At 38.6% G+C, this 21,959-nt stretch overlaps 1 protein-coding gene across 1 annotated transcript; it reads left to right on the top strand.

Annotated features, from left to right (window-relative positions):
• The first annotated feature begins 954 nt into the window (after positions 1-954).
• Positions 955-21,946, top strand: mbtps1 (membrane-bound transcription factor peptidase, site 1). Its single transcript, XM_084410046.1, has 23 exons — positions 955-1,126; positions 4,080-4,604; positions 5,887-6,144; positions 9,260-9,478; positions 9,586-9,696; positions 9,826-9,935; positions 10,539-10,655; positions 10,831-10,898; positions 10,974-11,076; positions 12,028-12,179; positions 13,605-13,766; positions 14,098-14,242; positions 14,368-14,556; positions 15,585-15,757; positions 15,897-16,012; positions 16,137-16,293; positions 18,035-18,159; positions 18,282-18,359; positions 18,483-18,623; positions 19,897-20,028; positions 20,742-20,868; positions 20,995-21,125; positions 21,244-21,946. The coding sequence occupies exons 2-23, from the start codon at positions 4,385-4,387 to the stop codon at positions 21,459-21,461; spliced, it is 3,252 nt and encodes a 1,083-aa protein (XP_084266172.1). The 5' UTR covers positions 955-1,126; positions 4,080-4,384; the 3' UTR covers positions 21,462-21,946.
• Positions 21,947-21,959: the final 13 nt, after the last annotated feature.

The following is a 21,959-nucleotide window of genomic DNA, read 5'->3' as shown; positions in this document are numbered from 1 at the left end:
TATCTCCTGCTAATCAATTCTAATTTTTATTTATTTCTGGTTCTTACTTTTTTAATACCTTGCATTTCTTTCTCATTTTTATGTAAAGCACTTAACCACTGTGTATGAAATTTGGTATATAAATAAACTTGCCTGGCAATGATATATAAAAATGTCTGCCTTATGATCATAAAATACATTACAAAATCTTATCTTATATCTTCTGTAGGCTAGTGTTTATTGCATGCCTATACATTTTTAAATTAATCACAGCTATAATCTAGAAACATTCTAAATAGATTCATAATATTCCCCTCTGCTGTGTTCCTCATTATCATTGCTCATACAAACAAAAAGGTGTGTTATTTTCGCAGTTCCTCACAAAATTGAATAAAAGCATGTGAAAATGTTGTTTAGTTGTCTGCACAGTACTTCAGCTGCTTGAGTCTGTGAATGAGTATAATTGATGGATGGTACTTTTAAACAAGTTTATGAACGTGGTTTCGACAACAAATGTACAACTGCATAGCCTAACGTAAATAGTATGTTATTAATCAGTCAGCAAAGCCAGACTGAATGACCAAATAGACTAGTGTGTACACAGTGTAACTTCAGTCTGGCCATGCTGGGAAAACAATCGACCTCACAAACACCAAATTAGACCAGGGGAAACCATCTTAAACCAGCTAAAACTTGGCAGCTAACTACTTCAGGCCTGCCTTAACTGTATTCCGCTATTTAAGCTATTAGGCTATGATCGGATTCTTCACTTCATGCTAATGTAGCAGTTCAGGGTAAAACTTTTTTCAGTATGGGGAAATCACTGCGTGCGCCTTTAACGCTAGCTTTTGAAGCACCCTATTATAGGTATCGTAATAACCAATCAAATGGAAGCGCAAAGGAATAAACGTTTTCTATTGGCTGAACGCACATCCCTCCCGAGTCGAGACGTGACGCAGCGATCGATAATTGGCTACTGGTTGTTGTGTTTAATACCAGTTTCTCACGTTACAGTCTAACAGCTTGCGCCATTAGCTTGTGTACAGTTCTAATATGTAACTTATTAAACCTAAGATACGAAATTTGTCAGACAACCTATTCCGGGAGTTAATCATTTCCTGCGTCACCGTTGCACATTCCGTTAATAGTAAGTATACATATATTATAAGTATAATATGGGGTTGTTGGTCATGTGTGGGAACTCTTATGCTCATGCTTGGCTAATCTAGCTGTTAGCTTGTAGCAGGATGGTGGCGAGGCCACATGCTTGTCTGATTTAGAGACAAAACATGATCTTTGAAGATTTTTTTTACATGAGAGGATAGTAAATAACGGGCCATTCTGTCAAACGGCTTTACGCAACTAACATTGATGTTTTGGCGGTGTTATAGCTAGCAAGACATGCTAGTGTTTTTGTCTTTAGCTAATGTGCAGTGTATTGTTGAAAGTAAAATAAATTAAATGATATTAGATCTATCCATCAGACAAAGTGTTGTGGTCAGTACAGAACCAAACCAGACTCCTTATGTTATTTTTTACTTCCAATTTGAGCATTGCATCCAATGCAGAATGCTGTAAATGCTAAGGCTTTGTTCAAATATCTTTTGCAGATAATCTTTTGTGTGCAAAAAAAAGCAGAGCTGGTTATCACTTCGGTTTCTATTTGATTCACATATATTTTATAATTTGTTAAATGGCTAATGCTTTGGCCAAGAAAACAATGGCTTTTGCAGGCCAGTGTCTTTTGCTGATAATAATTGGCCAGAGGCTGGAGTAAGTTAAGTGACTTCTGCTCTAAACTACATGGTCAAAAGTTCAGTATTGCTTTAGTTGTTTGTTTTTAAGGAGGATCCACCCAAAATGAAAATTCTGTCATTAACTTACACAAGGGTAGACACAATGACAGATGTGTGCTGTGTGCTCTATTCATTCTGCCTAAAACCATCTTTTGAGTTCTACAGAAGAAAGTGGTCAAACAGGATGAGTAAATGATGACAAAATTTTGGGGGGTGAATTACTTTAGCTTTTACACTAACATCCTTGATTGTGCTATTCTACAAACAGAATGAAAGTAAACATTGATTCTGTTAAGATCACATCCGTTTGACTTGTTTGCTCTGGCCACCATTAAAGTTGCGATTCCTTTTCACTTTTCCTGCTGTTCTCAGAAGCTAAAGTTGGGTCAGCTTTTATAGTGGTGAACAGACACTGTAACAAATTTATTTTGAGTTCCCAATTCCCATTTGCTCCAACTTTAAAAGAGAGGAAAAAAATATTGAGAGTTTGATTAACTTGGTCAGTTGTATTAGAAATGCTCACGCAGCAGCGTTAACTAGTTTTCTGCAATTTAATGCCAAGGTAATATATAAAAAAAATTGTGTTATAAATGTAGGCTTCATTGCTGTTGTTAGATTTACCATATTAATGACTGTGGAAAGGCGTCATCACAGTCTGTGAAATGTGGATCAGATTGAGAAGAGCACCGCAACAAACTTTTAGCCAATCAGCATTGATTGGGGCGTGTCCACACATGATGGGGGAGGAGAGAGAGCGAGCAAGAGGGAGATTTGAAGAAAGACTGTAGAAAGAGAAATAGCTGAGAGACATTACAAAAGAGAAAAGTTCAGAGGAATATCACTGGAAATAAAAGGGTTATGATCAGGCAAGAGTTTTAGGACCTAAAGGATTTTTTTTCTGTCATCTTTGCTTTATTTTTTAAGTATTATTTTGCTTCGCTTCTGCTATGATAAGAGACATTCTTGCATGCCTTGTTTGTGCATTTTGGGGGCGGAGGAATAAAGGGAAGGGTATGTTTGTTTGGGTTGATTTCAAATATCAACAGTGTTCAACAATGATTTTGAGAAACCGCATCTTTAAGCTGACTAAGGGTTTGGAGAAGTCCTTCATACGTCACCAAAAATAAGTCTGTTATTTTCACCGGTCAGATTGTGACATTTTGATTTAACATTATGAGGTCAAAACATTTAAAAATAATAATAATCATGCAGGAATGAATTGTTTACAACATCTATAACATGCATTTAATAATTTGGTGAGCTTTTTTTCTTGTCATGTTGACACAAGTCAGCAGGGATGGTCTGGTCTGTAGTAAAGAACCATATGGTGTGCATATTGAGCTGCATAACAGCTCAGCCCATCTGAGTTAAGCCCACTTCTTGGCGTTCACAGCCTGGAGTCAGTGGGAAATTAAGCCTCTGGAAGGGTGCCTGTGGGTGGGGGACCGTGTTTTCAAGGAAAATGTCCTTCACATTATCCTGAGGCTAACACTTTGTGGTAAATTACAGGCATCATTCTAGATGTCTTTAATGCAGCACTCGAACTGCATGAGCGGCAACAGACAGGGGTAACACCAATCCGACTAAACCCGATGAATGTGTATGTTGCCGTCGGTCTGCGTCTGTCAGTGCAGAGTGGCTTGGCCTTAACCACACTTGATTTTAAAATGAATGGTCCTTGTCATTTGAGTGTCTTAACACTACTGTTCTCTTATGCTCACATAGGCTGCGTTTAATTGAGCAGAAATAAATCAGTAATGTAAAATTATTACAGTTTAAAATAACTGTTTTCTATGTAAGCTCGATTGTAGAGTTCACGCGCATAGGTTTAGTACTTATGATCACGCGTGTGAACTCGACAATCGACTACTGTGGACTTCGACCGAAAACAGGATGTGAATACAGGTATTTGCGCTGGCTGAATAAACATCATTTTTATTCATATCTTTCACATCTACTGCAGTCAGATTAACCCGCGTTCACCCTGAAGGAATCACTCACATGACCTGTGCACTTGTAATGACACATCAAGGATGTTAAGAGGCTAAAAGCAGGTTTAAAACTTGCCCCATTGAAGTCAACAGGGTGCAAATTTTAAAAAGAGGATAACTCGGTGTAGGAAACACCGATTTTTGTCGTTGTTCTCTGTACTGACAGCACTCCAAATGTACAAAAAAATTAGCTCAATGTTAAAATTGACCGGAGTTCTCCTTTAAGATGGATAATTATTGGCTAAATGTTGACCTTTTGAAATTTGTGTTTTCCAGCAACTAGCTGAACGTAACTATTGTTATTCCCTCTCAGCCTACAGGAAGAATAGAAACCCTTTGGCCATTGTGAGGAAGCCCATCACCAGATGAACACCCCTCCTGATCTACTGTAGTTTGTTTTACACTTTCATGAAGATGGCCCCTCTCCTCCTCCTCCTCAGGCTGCCACACTGATCACCTCCACTGGACCACAAGCACACAATGGAGAGAAAACGCAGAAAGAAATGAATACTCAAGCCGTGCGTTATTCAGGCTTCTCTGCATTCTGGACCTAAACTATTTCATAAACTGCAAATACCCATACGCATTTGTTACCTTTGAGGACACATGTATCTTTAGATGGGTAATAACCAGAAACGGACCACAGGGACCATGATTGTACGGCTGTGCTTGCTTGTGGCTGCTTTAGGGGGTCGATTGCCTCTGGTGGGCACAGAGGAAAACAGAGGGCCGTTCTCAACTCCCTTTCATCCTCCTCTGAATGCTGATGCACTCTTGAGCTCAAACTGCTCGCAGATCCTGCTGAAACTGGACTTTTCTACCAAAGTGGTCAAGCATGGTAAGTGATTTCATTTTACACTGAATAAAACTTGACTTGTTTGTGTCTGTAACAAAACAAATAGGATTTAATTTGTCTGAGGTTTGAGATTGACCGCGAGGAGAATGCTGAATTCTTCATCGGCTGCAACACGTTCAAGACATTGTGTTTTAGTACTGTAAGCACAATCATTTAGTGCTGTATTCTAGTATTTAGTGTTGATAATGACATTTTATTGCACTGAAAATCAGTTATCAACCGGTTTATGGACCTAAATGAGGGCTTAAAGCAGCTTTTGCACTTCTCATTGTAATTTAGGGCAGGACAAAACGTGAACGCTTCAGGTCAAACAGTGCTGGTGTAATGTACTCCACTGTGTCGCAGCTCTCTCTCAGGACTCTGTCCATTCATTGGCTGGATCGTGCCCTCTGTTCTGTGTGTTTGCTGGCGTCCGGCCCAGAGTGTTGGCAATACATTCCTAAGACTTAATCTGAGTCCAGCGTTGTTTTCAAAGGGCAGATATTTCACTACATTGGGTGTGGTTGGGATGTGGGTATACAAGACCAGAACGTAACACGTTATTTATAGTGGCCTGATTACTGCTCTATGAATGCGGCCCTTTGTGCCATCCTCTAATGTTTAATTCATTGCCACTTCCCTCATCCAAAGCTGTGAATTGTGGGATTGGCAAACATATTTTAATTCATTCCCACTTCCCTCACCCAAAGCTATGATTTGTGGGATTGGCAAAAAGATTCGTTTTGTTCGGCGTTTCTAAAAGTTGATTTGATCTGTTTGGATGAATTGTTCTCAATAAGATGAATAACATGCTGACTTTAATTGTATCTTATTATTTGCATTTGTTTCTCTCTGCTGTCCTCAAAGTCACTAAGCCCTTAATGTAGTCTGTGTCTGTATTTTTGTATTGCATTCCCTTATGTACTATGGGCTTTGTTCGTAGTCGTGTCAAGCACTCTGGAGGACGGCCACATTTCAAAGCATTCTGATAGCGTCTCTGTTCAGGTTTGTCAAGCAAAGAAAGAATATGGGTGTTCCCCTATACCCGCCCTGGCCTAAAGTTTCACTAGCAGCCGTTGTTTCTGTTAAAGGCTCTATTGTGGTTGTTAATGCAAGGTTGGAACTTGGATCCATTTGAATGATGTGTTGCCCAAATAGAGGCAGAACCAAGACGTTAAGTGAATGCGAAACCTTGCTTACGGTGCAAGGTTTTCTCAGTAAATACACGTGCATTTATTCTGTGGGGTTTTGCAATACCTTTTATTCTCTCTCCTGTCTCTTCTAGAGTACATAGTTGCATTTAACGGATACTTCACAGCCAAAGCACGCAGTGATTTCATCAGCAGCGCCCTGCGAGATGTGGATGCGGTGAACTGGCGCATCGTAAGGAGGGACAATCCTGCTAGCGATTACCCCAGTGACTTTGAGGTGGTGGAGATCCGGCAGGACACCCGCAGCAGCCTGCTCACCCTGCAGGACCACCCCTATATCAAACGAGTGACGCCTCAGCGCATGGTCCTCCGCAGCCTCAAAATGACTGACTGTAAGTTGTACTGTACCTTTATAACACTGACATTCAGAACATAGGCATAATACTGCTATCTATCATACCTTTACTAAAATGCAGTACTAGTACACGGTATTATATTGTACTGCAGTGTTTCCCAACCCTGTTCTTGGAGGCACACCAACACTACACATTTTCCAACTCTTCCTAATCAATCACACCTGAATCAGCTCATCAGCTTGTTATTAGAGACTCCAGCCATGAAAATAGCCTTAGATGCTGACATGGCATTAATTAAAACAATCTATCTATCTATTAGAGACTCAAAGACCAGAAATATATGGGTCAGATAAGGGGGGCATCCAAAATGTGCACTGTTGGTGTGCCTCCAGGAGCATAGTTGGGAAGCACTGCTGTACTGTATAAGTCACACTTGAACCCTGCAGTGCTGTGCACTATCACAGAGGTTACATGCAATTTATTCTTTCCCAGCTCTCTGGGGTGGCTGCAGGGAGGAAAGTCATCAGCAGGGGGTGAACCGAATAGGAAGTGTTTATTTACTGCATGGGGTGGAGGAAATGGCTTTCAGAAGTGTTTGAGGTGAAAGAATGTTTTGTCTTTGAGCACTGAGTTCTCCACCATTAGAATAAAAAAAGAAATCACTTCCTCTGCTGTCAATCTGTAAATCTACTGTCAGTGTTTAGAAACTCTGGGAGAGTGATTACAGTTTACTGCGTCATAACATTGTGACATTCTTCCTTTACCAACATCCTAAACAAGCTGCACGGCTTCTGTATAATGCTTATGTTTACTGCAAGATTTTGCAGCATCATTTGCAGATTTCTGAAGGATCATGTGACACTGAAGAAGACTGGAGTAATGGCTGACAACTTAAAGGACAAGTTCGGTATTTTACACTTAAAGCCCTGTTTTCAGATCGTTTCTGATGAAATAGAACGGTTAAGATTGAAATTTGGACACATGCTGCTGGCCCGAGAATTTTCGGTTTCTGTGGTAGCACCCCCCCCACCTCCACAATGGCTGCATAGGTGCACTGGAACAATCCTTCCTAAAACGCATTAAACTTTCGTTTACAAAGACGTGAAACTCACCGAGTGGTCAGGGGTGTTCACTGATATGCTCACACAAAAATCGCTGCAAAAGATGCTTTCCAACAGGTGTTTTACCATTCGTTGTAAAACTGTGGATCTATTTTTCCAAACGCCTCACACCCGTACATTCTTCCGTTGAGAGCTTCCGCGACTGCATAATGCATAAGACTACAGAAAGAATACAAACAACCCCATTTCCGTTTCCGGCGGCGGAGTAATACCGTACCTCACAGCACATCCAATACAAGTCAATGGAGTTGGACAAAAACTACGATAAAACCTGTTGGAAAGCATCTTTTGCAGCGATTTTTGTGTGAGCATATCAGTGAACACCCCATACCACTCGGTGAGTTTCACGTCTTTGTAAACGAAAGTTTAATGCGTTTTAGGAAGGATTGTTCCAGTGCACCTATGCAACCATTGTGGAGGTGGGGGGGGTGCTACCACAGAAACCGAAAATTCTCGGGTCAGCAGCATGTGTCCTTTCAATCTGAACCGTTCTATTTCATCAGAAACGATCTGAAAACAGGGCTTTAAGTGTAAAATACCGAACTTGTCCTTTAAATATATTTTTGCCGACAGCACCATTCTGAATTAACACTCAAGGAGCTGCTTATCAGTCGGCACCCCTAAATGCTAGCATATCTCACTCTCCCACTACAGAGTATACATAGTACAGCTTCGAGGCACTTTGGTTTCAGTAATAAGAACAAAAATACATCATTAGCTGCTATTAGCTGGGTCTGTTTCTCTAAGAATAACCCCTGGTCACAGTTTGAGAGCATATATGCAAGTAATTATCATTTAAATGGTGTCTGGGTCAGCTCTACAGGAGCACGAGTGGGGGATTGAGATGTAATATAATTACAGTATATGCACTAGTCTCGTCTGTATAGCTCTAGGGGGTATTAATGAGCAGTAATCAGCCAGAGAGGAAGACTGACATGTCAGGGCTGGTCAAAGTGGTTGGTTCTGCAACTCAGCCACGCTTAAACGCCTACGATTCCTTTCCAACCGCTACCGCCTGCACTTTACAAGAGTTTTGTTTTACTCTTTAAACCTTTATGATGACACTTTTACATAGAGTTAAGGTGATCACTGTTATTAGCACTTTGCCCCATTTGAATATTCCTGAAAGCACAGGCTACTCATCTCTGGTCTCGCCGGAAATTATTCACAGGGCCAATAAAAATGCTTGTGAAGGTGTAGATGTTGATGCTGTGTGCTTAGGTTGGTGTTAGACAAATCTAGAATCTGATACTGGGCAAGCTCCGTTGATATTTACCTCCAATTACAGGTTTAACAATAAGGATAGCCTAATGACTTGGGATAAGTGTGAGAGGGTTTCAGACTAGAACTGAACGATAGAACTGTCACTTTTGGCCCATTGTTGTTGAATTTAGCTGTCACCATGGTTAAATTATCTAACTAGTCTTAGAAGCAGTTACAATGGGTTGAAAAGTATTGACAAATTATTCTATACTATCTTTAAAAACCTCAGATTGTTAATTTTAATGATTTTAAGACTTAATGAAAATTATGAAAACTAAATGTGAAATGAAAAATTAGGAAAAGTCTAATAAAAATATTTCCTTATGACATACGTTGCTAAAAATGTATATTATATTTATAAAATATTAGCAGGGGTGATAAAAAGCTGAATTTCTAAAATTGTTGAGCCCTGATATTTTTTTGTGAGGTTTGAAGCATTCATGATAATCACATTTGAGTTCTTTGGAGATTGTGTCTTCGGGGAGGGCATAAAATTGCTATTGAGTTATGAGAAATAAATGTGTGCACTCATAAAGTATTAAATGGGGAATAGCCTGAAAGAGTGATAAATTGAAATCATTCAAGAGGAATTGAAAGACAGGATTTGAAGTGAGTAGGACATTATGGCATATTCTATGGGATGGCAGAAATTGCAGTAGAGGTTCTTCTATACCATTTATATTGTATATCCATGGCACAAATAAAACATTCAAAAGGGATGAGGTATAATTTATTGAGAATGATTTCTCATTGCTTTTCTCTCTCAGCGGGCACTGATGGGGCGTCCCCTTGCAATGACACACGCTGGGTGCAGAAGTGGCAGTCTTGGCAGTCATCAAGGCCGCTTAGGAGAACCAGTCTGTCTCTGGGCTCTGGATTCTGGCATGCCACAGGAAGACACTCCAGTCGCCGTCTCCTGCGGGCCATTCCGAGACATGTCGCCCAGATACTGCAAGCAGATGTGCTCTGGCAGATGGGATACACCGGTATGTGTGAGAGAATGTGAATGTGCGCTACCGTAATTAATGTTCTACTATTGAAGATCAGGTTTGCGTTAAAGCCTGCGTTTCTGTTTATATGTGTTCATATACAGGCTCTGGGGTGAAGGTAGCGGTATTTGACACTGGGTTGAGTGAGAAGCACCCTCACTTTAAGAATGTTAAAGAAAGAACCAACTGGACCAATGAGAAAACACTGGATGATGGTAAGACGAATTCTCAGTGTATGTCATGAAACAAGTTTAAACATGTTTAATCAGTCATATTTTATTATTGAGTGAACTTGAATGAATCAACCCAGATTAAACTTTTTCTGTCTCTTATTCTTTCTTCAGGGTTGGGTCATGGTACCTTTGTGGCTGGGGTTATCGCCAGCATGAGAGAGTGCCAGGGCTTCGCTCCTGATTCTGAGCTTCATATCTTCAGAGTTTTTACTAATAACCAGGTAACGACATACATACCCATTTCCGTATATATGCAACCACTTTCACATGTCATTAATGAAAGTAATTACATTGTCATTAGACAATGTAATAAAAGTTTTCTATTTCAAATAGATAAGTTTTTTAAACTTTCTATTCATCAAAGAATCCCCCCCAAAAAAAGCACAACCATGATTTCTACAAATATGAAGCAGCACAACTGTTTTCACTATTGATGGTAATAAAAAAAGAGCACAGAATCATCATATTAGCATGATTTCTGAAGGATCATGTGACACTGAAGACTGGAGTAGTGATGCTGAAAATTCAGCTTTGCCATCACAGGAATAAATCACATTTTTAAATATATTAACATAGAAAAGGTTTTTTTAAATTGCAATAATATTTCAAAATATTACTCTTTTTATCAAATAAATGCAGCCTTGGTTAGTGTAAGAGACTCCTTTAAAAAACATTTATTATTGTTTATGGATGTATTATGTTTTTAGCTATATAGCCCAGTTCTATAACGGACATCAGTTTTTAATTTCTATTTTTTTATGATGTATTTAAGAAGATTTTACACGCCTCCTCCTATATGTTATTCTTAATTTTTCTCTTCTTAGGTGTCCTACACCTCCTGGTTTTTAGATGCCTTTAACTATGCCATCCTGAAGAAGATAGATGTCTTAAATCTCAGTATAGGGGGACCAGACTTTATGGACCATCCATTTGTTGATAAGGTTTGGGCAGATTTAATTAAATTGACATTCAGCAGATGCTTTTATTCAAAGCGACCCACAAATGCGCAACATGTCAAACAATTTGTCACAAGTGTATTTTTGCCGGTACATTAAATATGGTTTATGCACTCTGCAGTGTAGTCCTCTAATAAAAGCATAACTTCTGTTTAACAAGGTTTGGGAGCTCACAGCCAACAAGGTGATTATGGTCTCTGCTATTGGCAATGATGGCCCTCTCTACGGGTAAGTGGAGCAGATCAAGGACAAATTATTTAAGATTTGGTTATTAGTCCCAAAAACTTTTTATGTTTCTTCCAGAACTCTGAACAATCCAGCAGATCAGATGGATGTTATTGGTGTTGGAGGGATTGATTTTGAGGACAACATTGCCAGGTTCTCATCCCGAGGCATGACAACATGGGTGCGTTCCTTCTTGTGCTGACGTCTCATTACTGCTTTTTTCCCTGTGCAGCTGCCTGAAGAGGCCAGTGAGAACATGTCTGTGCTTTTTGATCTGACCTAAAATAGGCAGACAGACACCTCCTGCTAGACAAAGCTGGAGATTCCTGGACTTCTCTCCTTTAGGAAGGAGAGTAAATTGAAGAGAATTTACATAGTCTTCAAAAATCCTCTGTTACACCTTTTGAAGTGGTTCAGAGAATTATGGCTTTGTAGATTTACAATATAGCTGTACATAAATGAATGGCCTTGATGTTAATAAGGAATTTAAAATAAAAGCTGAATCCCCTGCTGTAGGATTAGGTGATATAGCTACAAACATAGAAAAAAAAAAAATTAGATTTGGCCTTCTATAAATAGTCCAGTTAAAATGAAAAGGAATGTTTTCACAGTATTTATTAATTAAAACAAAGATGAATATCTAATCCATTTTATTTATTTAGATGCATTATAACAAGTGGCAATATTTACCTAAATATATTAAATGGTTTTAGTAAAAATACATTTGAAAAATGTCATGCAAGGACTTAAGTTTAAATCAAAACAAAACAAAAAAAGTTGTGAGACAAGGAATGTTGTCTAATTAGAAAGTAGTCTATTAACATGTCTTTAGAAAAGGTTGAATAAATAAATGCATTTAAAAACATTGTAACGTTTCATTTTACCATAATGACACGTTCAAACCCCACAAAATCAGCAAGTCAGGCTAGTAAGAGTGAAATCCCAATGTGGGGTTCAACACATCACTGGAGCCATATAAAGAAGTACACCATTTCTGGCCATGTGTGTCTGTAGAATTTTGACTCTGTCTCCACTCAGCCACTTGTACTGCTCTTCTCACTCATCACAATATCTGTCAGTCTGTCTTGTCAGCTCAATTGACTCGTTGCTTCCTGTGCTATCTGTTGATCAGGAGCTGCCAGGTGGCTATGGCAGGGTGAAGCCTGACATTGTGACGTATGGCTCTGGTGTGCGTGGTTCAGGATTGAAGGAAGGCTGTCGTTCTCTCTCTGGCACTAGTGTTGCATCACCTGTAGTGGCTGGAGCTGTCACACTGCTGGCCAGGTGAGACACAGTTGAACAAAATGTGTATGAAACTAAAATATTGTGCATTAATATTCACAAACTCACTATCCAGTCTACTGTTCTTTTTTATTTATTTTTATTTTGAATTAGACACCACCACCTACAGTGCATTTAAACTGTTTATATCTTACCCCACCGTAAGTAATAATGCTGAATTTTCAGTATTATTACTCCTGTCTTCATTGTCACACTATCCTTCAGAAATCATTCTAATATGCTAATTTGGTGCTCAAGAAAATGTATTATTATCAGTGTTGAAAACGGTTATGCTGCTTAATATTTATGTGGAAACTGCAAATTTTTTATCAGGATTCTTTGAGTAGAACGTCTAACAGAACAGCATTTATTTGTAACATTATGAATGTTTACGGACACTTTTGATCAATTTAATGCACCTTTGATCGATAGTGTATGTATACTCAACACCTAAACTAGCGGTATCCAATTTTAGGCCTTGAGATATACTCATAAAACGTGTCTACACCTGACATAATGAAAGAGAATGCTGTTTTATTATCAATTTTCATCAGCGATTCAAAATAGGGTTTCATCATATGACCTATTTTTGCTGCTTTATCAGGACGCAGATAGTGATTGATAGTGGGCTCACCTGTACTTCGTACATTTATTGCTATAAACACACTGCTCTTTGAAACATATGATATGAAGTAGAGCTAAATAAATTGGTTCTCTAAACCTATGGTTTTCTTCAGAATTGTTTTTGTTACTGTGGCCTTATGGGGAAAAAATGCATTTGTAAAAAAAATAAATAAAATACAGCCCGCAAACAAAGAAAAACTAGAAACAAATTAATTGACAGAATGTAGCCCCGCCCCTTTTCAGCGCTGCACTCGTTGTCTTTTGTCTTCCGGTCTGTACTTTCACAGCGATCTTACGTATTTATGAATGAACAGCTCGTTTTAAAATCTTCCCGGTCTACTGACATTTGTTAAGACATCTGCTTTAAACATTACAATCTTCATGATAACTTTCGTTACCTTTACAATAAGTAAATCCACTTCACCAGCTAATTACTCCTCGACAGCGATGCTATTGAAATACACAGAGCGACCGCAAAAACGATAGTTCAAAGACAATATTCTAAAGATGGCTGCACGCTTGTTTCTCTGGTGCATAAGGTCTATATATTTGATAGTCCATCCTCGCAGTCTGATGGCTAACGTAATTTTGTTGGTGTTTCCAATTTGTAGAGTTTATATAGCTCTCATTTGTATTAGTCTCTTATTGGTACTTGACCCCATCCACCTCTTTGCTTTATGGCCTCTGAGTGACCATGTGTTTCTTTTAAGTCTGTTTTCCAGTCTTCAGCCTGCACTGAAATGATATTCCATCAAGCCTCATCCATTTAACTGAAACTTGTTTATTTGTCTTTTGTCTTTCCAGCACTGTGCTGAACAGAGACTTGGTGAACCCGGCCAGTATGAAGCAGGCCCTGATCGCCTCAGCGCGCAGGCTGCCAGGTGTCAACATGTTTGAGCAGGGCCATGGCAAACTTGATTTACTCAGAGCCTACCAGATCCTTAACAGCTACAAGCCGCAAGCCAGGCATGTCTCTCGCACACGCACAAATATTGTGTTCTTCTCTTTGCCTTTACACTTACGTATTTAGCATGTATTTACTTTTTATCCAAAGCAAATTACAAGAGGGAAGTATCTTTCTCTAGCTTTCTGCTCACATAGAATGCTCAGTTTTTTATTCATGTATGCAAAATTGGTCCATTTAAAATGTAGCCAGCGTCTCCATCGCACACTCATTCGGATTTAATTACATTCCAGCCTTTTATAGAGTAGATTTGACCTGGTTCATTATCTTGCACTGGCTCTCAGTAAGGTCATCGTCCTCTAATGAATTTCTGATGGTGTTTTTATTCTTTAGCCTGAGCCCGAGCTACATAGATCTGACCGAGTGCCCTTACATGTGGCCCTACTGCTCACAGCCCATTTACTACGGTAGCATGCCGACAATTGTCAACGTGACCATTCTTAATGGTATGGGTGTGACTGGAAGGATTGTGGACAAGGTAGGGAATAATAAAGAGACTGACTGCAATTCAGTGTAAACTGATATGTTGTTTCATACGTTGAATTTTAATTTCAAATATTATTGTCCCCTTTGAAAAATAACAGTTATGTTTGATGTTCACAGCCCATCTGGCAGCCCTACCTTCCTCAGAATGGTGATTTTGTAGATGTGGCAGTATCTTACTCACCTGTGCTCTGGCCCTGGGCCGGTTACCTGGCTGTTTCCATATCTGTGGCCAAGAAAGCTGCATCATGGGAAGGCATCGCTCAGGGTCATGTCATGGTTACAGTGGCCTCGCCGGCAGAGAATGACGTGAGTATCAGCACTGTCCCTGAGATCTCCAATAAAGTAGTACAACATGCTATTTTAATTTTATTTGAAAGTGTGAGTTAAATTAATTGTATTACTTTATGAACATTTGGGTACTTTACACTTCTAAGTGTAAAGTAGTGTTCCCCCCCATTGGAATTTTCTGTCATTTATGACAAAGCTTCTCTGCCATTGACAGAACTTTCCGGCAATCCATGTTTTCACTGGTAGGGGGCGCTATTATTCATCGTCTGAAATAGTACAGAATCTCTAAATCCAAAAACAAGCAAAGAAGCAGAAACAAGCGATAGAAGGATTGCTTAGGCACATGTAAACGAACGCAACCATCAAATATTAAAATTAACATGAAGAGATTTAGGACTGTGCAGCTTTGGGGGTGTTGATGGAAGCAATTTACTCAATCTATGATTTGATCATTGTTCTGAACCCGATCCAGCCAGTCTTTGAAAAAAAAACCCCTGCAATTTTCTCAGCCTTTTGTTCAAAATGTTCAGATATTCATGCAAAAAAACAAAACAAACAAAAAAAAAACCGCTGGCAAGGAAAGAGTTAAGATCCATTCACACCAAGGGCAATTACTATAATGATAAAGATATAGTCCAAAAAAATCATTCTAAATATAGAAGAATAGCTTCAGTCCACACCTCAACCAATGATAACGGCACAGAGAAACGATATTGGTAGAATTACTCTCAGAACAATTTTTTCCAGTTGATGAACGATGAAAACATTGACAGCCAGTCAGAATCCATCCTGCTTTAAAGAGCTCAAGCATTTAAAGCTTCAGATGACAGAACTGCAGCCCGCGCTTAGAACATACAGAACAATATCGTTTGCTGGTGTGGACTCGAATATAGTTATCTTTATAGTTCTAGTTCTTGGTGTGAAGGAGCCAAAATGAAAGATTTTCAGAAAACTTCTAAGAAGCCTGAAAACCTTCTAAAAGCCCGAAGTAGTGTAAATCGAGATCGTGACCTGCTGGGATCTGTTTTCCATGTGTTTGCATCCAGTCAGCAATAGGTGGCGAAATGACCTCCACAGTGAAGCTACCAGTGAAGGTAAAGATTGTCCCCACTCCTCCGCGTAGTAAAAGGATTCTGTGGGATCAGTACCACAACTTGCGCTACCCGCCTGGCTACTTCCCCCGAGACAATCTGCGCATGAAGAACGATCCACTTGACTGGTGAGCCTCAAATACCAAAAATGATCCATATTCAATCAGTTGTTAGAAAACACAAGAGGGTAGCTTTTCATAGCTGGTCTCTAGTACCATTATTCACTTATGATGGTGTAGATTACATGGGTTTTCTCTTGTTTTGCAGGAATGGTGATCATATCCACACTAACTTTAGAGACATGTATCAGCACCTTCGCAGCAATGGCTACTTTGTTGAGGTCTTGGGTGCACCAATAACATGCTTTGATGCCAGTCAGTATGGTAGGTGTTCATTCAGTATAAAAAAATTCTGTCTTGAAGATGAATTGTTTTGGGGAATATGTAGTGATGGAATAAGGCCTGCTTAAATCATCTTTGCAGTCACCCCTGTCTGTGTGTTTTTTAGGGACCTTGATGATGGTGGACAGCGAGGAAGAATATTTTCCAGAGGAGATTTCCAAGTTGAGAAGAGACATAGATAATGGCCTGTCTCTCATTATCTTCAGTGACTGGTACAACACATCAGTCATGAGAAAAGTCAAGTTCTATGATGAGAACACCAGGTACAGAGTACATCAAGGCACAGTAATCTTGAAATATATTATTCATCAGTCCACTGTATTGCATGTATATCTGGGTAAAATGTTCAGTGGGGTCCAATAGTCTGATGCCGCCACCGAAAATTCTTCTGCTTTCTTATATTTATTTTATTTCTTCTATAATGAAAAATAGTAAATAAAATGAATTTCAGAAATAAATGTATTTATTTTATAATAGATTAATTAAATCTAAATTAAATGCAATAATGTTTTTCTTGGTCATAGATGTTTCTTTAAAGTCCCTGTAAAGTCAAAATTAAGTATGTGTTCTGAGTTTGTCACACCACAGAAAAATGTGTTATTAGCCACCCAGCCAAATTTGAATGTTAAAAAAAGCCGGCAAGTACATAAAATAAGCTATCAAAATCTTGATAAAATGAGCATTGGTCTCTGCTCTCAAACGCTGGGGGCGTGTCCGCTGGCTGCGCTGAAACCACGCCCACTCGCGGGAAAGCTGTCGTCGCCACACTCAACTGTCACCGCTACAGATGGAATGGATGCTCCTAGCAGCTTACAAAGCCATACATGTTCGAGCCTGGACTACCAATTATAATTATAACATAAGCACACAAGGCAACTTACACTCATTGGTGGTCGACGGGAGGATGAAGGCCGAGACGGGAGATAGTCGGTTCGGCCCCATTTACCAGTAACAGCGGATTATCAGTGAATCCCAGTTGTCTCCGACGGAAGTTTATAAAACTATCCCGTGTAAAATGATCACTACAGAAGCGGGTTTTGGCGGTGATCCTCAGCTGTCCATCAAGGTGGCTCTTCACAAAATGAATCCACCTCTTCTTGATGTGATTGTTTTTCGGAAATTTAAATAAGGACACCGATCTGTTTTGTACGTGATCGCATCCAGGTAGTACGCATTTCCGTGACGAAGGCATAGCTAGCTAGCAAACTGTAGGCTGTACTAGTACTGACAGTAACTCGCGATCGGCAAACTGATGTGAAGGTGCTATATTGTTAGGGGAGGGGCCAGCGTCAGGGGCTCCAGTGCGTCATCGAGTAGGGGCGTGTCCAGGAGCTCAGGGGCTCCAGTGCGTCATCGAGCCCCCGTTTTAGCCCCGCCCAAAAAATCCGGAACACAGCAATGGTGAAAAACTGTTTAACGGTCTAACTCCACAATTCAGCACTTCACAGTTCACAGTCTTTGTAATATGTTTAAGCAATACATTTCTAACATTTATAATGTGTTTAGAATTTTTTTTTAGAATTACCTTTACAGGGACTTTAATATTGTAACTTTTTTCTTATTGCTATAAACCTAATTTAAAATTTATGTGAAGTCTCTAGGTATAAATAAAAAATATCATATTTCAGTGTGTTCTAAAACTGAATATGGCAAAAATATATATAGCTCATGCTAACTAGCTCATATCAAGACTGCCTTGCTAATTACTTGATTAATTGTGATTTCACCTGATATTTTTATTTCAGCATTGTGTTTGTCTAATTTTCCAATTTCTTTGTTTTACCTGTCCTAATTTAAATGAAAGTGTGCTTCCCATTAGGGTATTTGAGTGCCCTAATTCGTAACTAATGTTATTTGGGGGGGATTGAAATGGTGTGGTTTCTATTATTGGATCCGACAAATAATTTTTAAATGGGGCTCTTAGTAAAGTGTCCAGTTCAGGGCAAACGTGTTTTTATCAAATAAAGGCAACTTTTGTAACGTGCATTACACATTAATTCACAGGCAATGGTGGATGCCGGACACAGGGGGCGCTAACGTGCCAGCTTTGAATGAGCTGATCTCAGTGTGGGGTATGGCCTTCAGTGACGGTCTGTATGAGGGAGACTTCACAATGGCAGATCATGACAGTAAGATGATATAACATTGCATAGATTTCGGTTAAATACACAATATTGAGTAGATTGTTTTAATGGAGACATGTTTTCCTAAATTTTATTTCAATAATGTATCTTGTCTTGTCGCTTTTCAGTGTATTATGCCTCAGGGTGCAGCATCGCTCGCTTTCCTGAGGATGGGATTGTCATTGCTCAGACCTTAAAAGATCAAGGTACACGGATCACCTGCTGTGATCATACATCTCACATCACTGCTGTATCCATGGAGACCAGCTAAATGCTCCCTCGTTTACTTAATCATCTTGTTATTGTTATCCATGTACTCAAATTTCTAGGTCTAGAAGTCTTGAAACAAGAGACGGCAGTGGTGGAAAATGTGCCTGTGCTTGGTCTGTACCAAACACCCTCTGAGGGGGGAGGTCGCATAGCGCTTTATGGAGACTCCAACTGCATTGATGACAGTCACAGACAGAAAGGTAATGGACATATAATGGATATATATATATATATATATATATATATATATATATATATATATATTAGGGCTGTCAATCGATTAAAAATTTTAATCGATTAATCACATGATTGTCATGAGTTAACTCGTGATTAATCGCACATTTTTTTTATTTGTTCTAAATGTACCTTAAATTAATACTTTTCAAGTTAGTAATACTCTAATCAACGTGGGCATGGATAAATATGGATGCTTTATGCAAATGTATGTTTATTATTGAAACCATAGTCAACATCGAGCATGAAGACGAGACATGTTTCAAAGGTCATAGATGTTTTTCAAAGAACTTGTTCATGTCTATTAGACACATGCACAAAAAACAAAGAAATACCAGGTTCCCATTACTTCTCTTTCTTTGCACTGAGCAATTAACACAAACATGTTTAGATTTTTGCATGACAGGGCAGCTCTTCTGAAAATGCTAAATGTACATTTATTATTTATTATTAGGCTACATTATAGTTTGTCTCTCTCTGTGCCCATTTTGATGAAGCTAAATTCTCAATAAAACGGTTTTCATTGGTATATTTGACTGTTTCTGTTGTCAAACAACGGAATGAATATGAAATGGTGACTGAAACGTGACCCATTAAGACATAACCAGCTCTCCCTTCCAAGATAATAATCTGCACAATAATCCTGATAATCGAGCCGTCGTCTGATGAAATCAAATACACATAAGATAAACACACTATCTGTTTTGCGATTTCCGCTATACTTGCATGTAAAATTAGAGAAGCAACATCATATCTGTGTTTAACTGAATTAAAGCGGTGCTCCTCTCTCCAGCGCGAGACGCAGAGATAGAGCGAGAGAGAGAGAGGCTCGCGCGCGTGCTGGGAGAGCAGTACCGGCGGTACCGGTAGATTCTCAGAAACTAAATAAGGTTTGGGCGCTTTGTTGAAGGGAAAAAATCGCTAAATGGGTCTGCAATGTCGCTAAGTTGGCAACACTGTGTATCTCCATTTCTCCAACTAGGTTTTGGGCCACGGGTCAAACAGAAAATACACGCTGCGTTAATCGAGCGTTAAAAAAAATAGTGCCGTTAATATGATTTTGCGTTAACGCGTTATTAACGCGCTAACTTTGACAGCCCTAATATATATATATATATAGATAGATAGATAGATAGATAGATAGCTAGCTCACATTTTGTGCAAACAAGTCTGTCAGATTCACTATACATTTTCAGACTTGTTAATTTAATTTGCATGTGTTTGGGATCTCCTATTTAGACTGTTTTTGGCTGCTGGACGCTCTGCTGCAGTACACCTCATATAGCATGACTCCGCCCAGCCTCACACACTCTAAAAACAGAGTGGTTCCCCCTACAGGCACAGACAGGCCATTACCACAGAGATTGGAAGGTGATTTATTTTTTATTTTCTTATAATTCATTATTTTTTATTCATTATATATTATATAATTTTTAATATATATTTTTACTGCTTTGTTTTTAATTAATTAATTTAATTATTTATATATTTATTATTTTTAATTTATGTATTTAATTCATTTTTATGTATTTATTTTTTTGTTGTTTATTTATTTTTGTTAATTCATAATTTTTATGCATTAATTCACTTTTTTATTAGTCATTAAATTTGATTCAATTTCACTTAAGTTTATTAGTATTTTTTTTTTCGCTTTTTTATTTAAAGTGTATTTTTAATTGATTGTTTTAAATTATTTCTATTTATTTATTTTTTGGTAATTAATTTATATATTTAATTCATCATTTTTATTCATAAAGTAATTTTTCTCATTTGATTTTAAATAATAATAATAATTTAATAAAAATAATTTAAATAATAATAATTTTTTTTTTAATAATTTCTATAATTTGTATTTAATTCATTTATGTGTATAATTCATTATTTTGTATACATTTTTCTCATTTAAATCAATTTATCGATTTTATTTTAATTCATTGTTTTAAGTCATTTATTTTTTGTCAATTTATTTATGCATTTAATAATAATTTTTATTTATTTCTAATTCATTATTATTTATATTTTAATTCATTGTTTTGATCAATTGAACATCATCATTATTGTTATTATTATCATTATTTTGGCAGGTAATCACCTCTACCGTTACTCCAAAGTGCTGGAGGCTCATCTGGGTGACCCCAAGCCTCGTCCTCTCCCTGCATGCCCTCATCTGTCTTGGGCTAAACCCCAGCCACTTAATGAGACTGCTCCCAGGTCAGTACACATGAGACCGGTGCCATTCTCAGTGCAAAACAGATCTCAATCTGGACACGTTGTATTTTAATATCCCCATTTGACTAGATTTGTTGACTCTTTTTCTTTTTTTTTTCTTTTTTTCAGCAATCTGTGGAAGCACCAGAAACTACTGTCAGTGGACATGGACAAGGTTGTTTTGCCTAATGTAAGGCCATATCGGCCTCAGGTTCGACCCCTATCCCCTGGAGAAAGTGGAGCCTGGGACATACCTGGAGGTGAGCAAGGAGCATTTGCTGTGTGTTTAGAAAATAATCAACTAGATATCACCCGCAAAATGGCCTTTAACATTCAGACAATGCATTGCAGTAATCCAATTTCTGTGTGTTTCCTCAGGAATAATGCCTGGCCGCTATAATCAAGAGGTGGGCCAGACCATCCCGATGTTTGCATTTCTTGGTGCCATGGTTGTGCTTTCCTTCTTTGTGGTGCAGTTGACCAAGGCCAAGAGCAAACCCAAGCGCAGAAAGCCCAGAGTGAAACGGCCACTTTACCTTCAACAACAACAACAGCAACAACAAACCCCTCACTCAGGCAAAAACCCCAGTGTATGATTGGCCACATGCCACATCTGGACAAACTAATAAGGAGTGTGTGGCCGTAACCCAGAGATAATGAGATTGTGGACTCTGAAAGGCTGTGTCTGTACATTCTTGAGATGAACCAGCCACCTGCGCCCAGATAAGGGCCTTGCTTGGACATCAGTGTTCCCTCTCCTGTCTTTATTCAACACATGCCTTTCAATTCAGTGACCAAATAGAGGAATGTTTCCGTTTTTAATTTATTGATGATAATTGACTATTGACCCTTGCTTTGTATGTCAAATTGGACAACCAAAACCAGCCATTCAGTTTTTTTGATCAACATATTGGACTTTTCCACATGTCCTCTTTTTTGTATTCTGTCCGACTGTGTTTTTTTTATAAAACGGTTGTGTGCTTGCATCTTTTGTAAATAGCCATCATGATTTTACTTTTGTTGGTGTTGAATTATCAGTGTTTTAAATATATCTTATCCGATATAAAGCAAGCAAACCTGCCTCTGTCTTTGTA

The sequence above is a fragment of the Rutilus rutilus genome (genome assembly GCF_951802725.1).
Source record: "Rutilus rutilus genome assembly, chromosome: 5".
Taxonomy (NCBI): domain Eukaryota; kingdom Metazoa; phylum Chordata; class Actinopteri; order Cypriniformes; family Leuciscidae; genus Rutilus; species Rutilus rutilus.
The sequence above is the reverse complement of the archived record's forward strand: the minus strand, read 5'-3'. Positions and strand labels throughout refer to the sequence as shown.

Bases quoted from the DNA above. Each gene is read 5' to 3' on its own strand.
- mbtps1 (XM_084410046.1), top strand. From the start codon at position 4,385: ATGGGTAATAACCAGAAACGGACCACAGGGACCATGATTGTACGGCTG. The intron at 14,557-15,584 runs GTGAGTATCAGC...GTTTGCATCCAG, and splicing joins CCTCGCCGGCAGAGAATGAC to TCAGCAATAGGTGGCGAAAT. The intron at 16,294-18,034 runs GTACAGAGTACA...ATTAATTCACAG, and splicing joins TTCTATGATGAGAACACCAG to GCAATGGTGGATGCCGGACA.